This window comes from Lolium rigidum, chromosome 1 (genome assembly GCF_022539505.1).
Source record: "Lolium rigidum isolate FL_2022 chromosome 1, APGP_CSIRO_Lrig_0.1, whole genome shotgun sequence".
NCBI lineage: Eukaryota > Viridiplantae > Streptophyta > Magnoliopsida > Poales > Poaceae > Lolium > Lolium rigidum.
In genome coordinates this window covers 187,943,199-187,945,827 of record NC_061508.1, presented here as the reverse complement: position 1 = coordinate 187,945,827, position 2,629 = coordinate 187,943,199, and the positions used below count along the sequence as shown (strand labels likewise).

General features: G+C 45.0%; 1 protein-coding gene across 1 annotated transcript; it reads left to right on the top strand.

Annotated features, from left to right (window-relative positions):
• The first annotated feature begins 229 nt into the window (after positions 1-229).
• LOC124682840 (WUSCHEL-related homeobox 10-like) lies at positions 230-1,416 on the top strand. The gene is made up of 3 exons (XM_047217449.1): positions 230-851; positions 1,062-1,253; positions 1,364-1,416. Exons 1-3 carry the CDS (start codon positions 272-274, stop codon positions 1,414-1,416), a joined length of 825 nt encoding a protein of 274 aa, XP_047073405.1. The 5' UTR covers positions 230-271.
• The last annotated feature ends 1,213 nt before the right edge of the window (positions 1,417-2,629 follow it).

Sequence of the window (2,629 nt, the reverse complement as noted above, 5' to 3'; positions counted from 1 at the left end):
ACAGCCAGTTAGCTCCTGTATTCTCTGCTTGCTTAATGACCCAATATGATATTAGTCAATGAAAGAGAAGACAGAGAAGAGAGTGCGCCTTTTTTTTTTTGTTTCCAGAGAAGAGAGTGTTTCTGTTTCGTATAACTATAAGTACACGGGGCTCTCCATTATGCCCCTTCCCCCCTTCCATCAATCCTTGTTTGCTCGTTTCCAGGAAACTGTCCCTGGTTAGCTTAGCTTTGACCATCTTTCAGCTAGCTAACGAGTAACGACGTTCTCCATGGACCAGCGCCACCACAGCCAAGCTCCCAGCCATCGCAGCGGCGGGAGCGAGGTGGGCGAGCCGGCGCGGTCGCGTTGGGCGCCCAAGCCGGAGCAGATCCTGATCCTGGAGTCCATCTTCAACAGCGGCATGGTGAACCCGGCCAAGGACGAGACAGCGCGCATACGCCGCCTCCTCGAGCGCTTCGGCACCGTCCGCGACGCCAACGTCTTCTATTGGTTCCAGAATCGCCGCTCTCGCTCCCGCCGACGCGCCCGCCAGCTCCAGCAGTCCGGCGGTGCCGGAGACATGGCCCAGCTCTCCTCCAATTCCGCCGCCGCCCACGGCTACCACGGAATCGGCACTTCCCCATTCATCATGCAGTACGGGCAGCTTTGCAGCGAAGTCTCAGCGGTGGCGGAGGCGTCCGTGCCATCTGCGGCCACGGTCACCGCGGCGTCCCGTTTCTTGGCGGACGACGTCGACGGCGGAGACGATCTCTTCGCCATCCCCAGGCAAATGGGACTCATGGCACTCGGTGGCCACAACCGGTATAGCTACACGGCTACCGATACCCAACTGAGCTACCAACCAACTGGTTAGTACTTTGTGATTATTATGTTGCATGTCTGAAATCTCATATCATAGTCCCATAACTGAAATTTCATACTACTAGCTAGCTATCAGGCAAGCCATGCATTCCTCTGTGACTTGCATGAAGGGAAATTCGCTATGCTTGTGTTATTCTATATAACTGATGATCATATGTGTGTGTACTTATAAAATGATGGATGGATATTACTTTCAGGGACGATGCAGGTGTTCATCAATGGCATGGCGTACGAGGTGCCGAGCGCTGGCGCGTTGGACGTGGCAGGGACATTCGGCCGTGACGCGATTCTGGTGCACTCCTCCGGCGAGATCCTCCCGGTGAACGAACACGGAGTCCTCATGAAGAGCATGCAGATGGGGGAATGCTACTATCTGGTAATTGCTAATTAATTAATCAGTTCATTTGTTTCTTCTTGTACCAACTAAAGTTAGTGAGTAGGTTCCGATCTTCTTCTTCTTTCATCGAAGAATCAATTTAGCTAATTATTTACTTGTTCATTGTTATATTTGTAGGTATCCAGATCGATCTAATTAATCAGCTGCATATCTAGCCGATTAGAAGGTTCAATGTTTGTATGTGTATGCTAGGAAGCATGCATTTATTATCAAGCATCATGGAGCGATCTTGTTGTCCAGATCATCTGCGTGTCAGCGTGTGTACGTAGTAAGGTTGTTCTTGATCTCCATCGATGTATATTACCATTACTGGATGCATCGCCCCCTTGAGGGTTCCTTTCATGTTGGAGCTATTCTAGGCTTCTAGCAGCTTACAAGTATCGGGAGAAATTGAGTTACGAAAATCATTCAGCTAGCGTCCATTTGGTTTTCTTGCTTCATGTTGTCGTGGTATATTGTTATGGAAGCGTTCTACTCGTGATACACCGCGAGTCGCATGTGTTCATTTAGGCTGAGGTTAACACAATACAAAATTTTGAACATCAAGGAAAGTCGGTTTTATGTACAACCACATCCAAGAGATCTCTATATATATATATCAACCTGATAAATGGCATATGTTTAATATGGTTAACACCCTTCCTTGATCAAAACTTAGTCTAGTTGTGATTGCGTGGATATTGGGCTTGGCAACGGTAGCATGAGTTTGTATAACCAATATGGTTGGCTGTGTGATAGAAAGATAACGTGTTGATGCCAAGGCGCCGAGTGTTTCTGGGGATTTTGAAATGGATCATCCATGTATCAACTCTTTGAGAACGATGAATAGTAAAAATTTGTGATACTCTATAAGATTTGCTTAAATAATGAAATAAATAGCCATATGCATCAATTGATTAGCAAGACCTTTCTATGATAAAACAGATGTCAATCCCAATGTGAGTGTCTATAGCTTCAAACATGTAACTCTAATAGATATTAATTCCACCCAACAAACTTAAACATTGACATTAATTAGAAAGTTATTCCTACTACGCTTCAAAATCAAAGAAACAGGGTTTGCTCTAGAAAATACAATAAACCCTCCATCTCCATCCTTATTTATTCCCAAGTGTGGATTTTATCGATAAATTATCATGTTTGACTACCAGTTAAATCCATGAAACCTTCTCCAGATGAAAGATCTACCTATTCCTTGCATTGTTCAGTTAGTCCTCCATAAAATAAATGTAACACTAGCCACAGAGGCAAATTATGACAAGGGAAATTATCAAGTAAACTATGGTACCATCTATAACCTTTAACAAGACCTTCACCTTGTTTAGATCTGAATTTAGCTCCATAGGATTTCTTCTCACGGTATAAGTG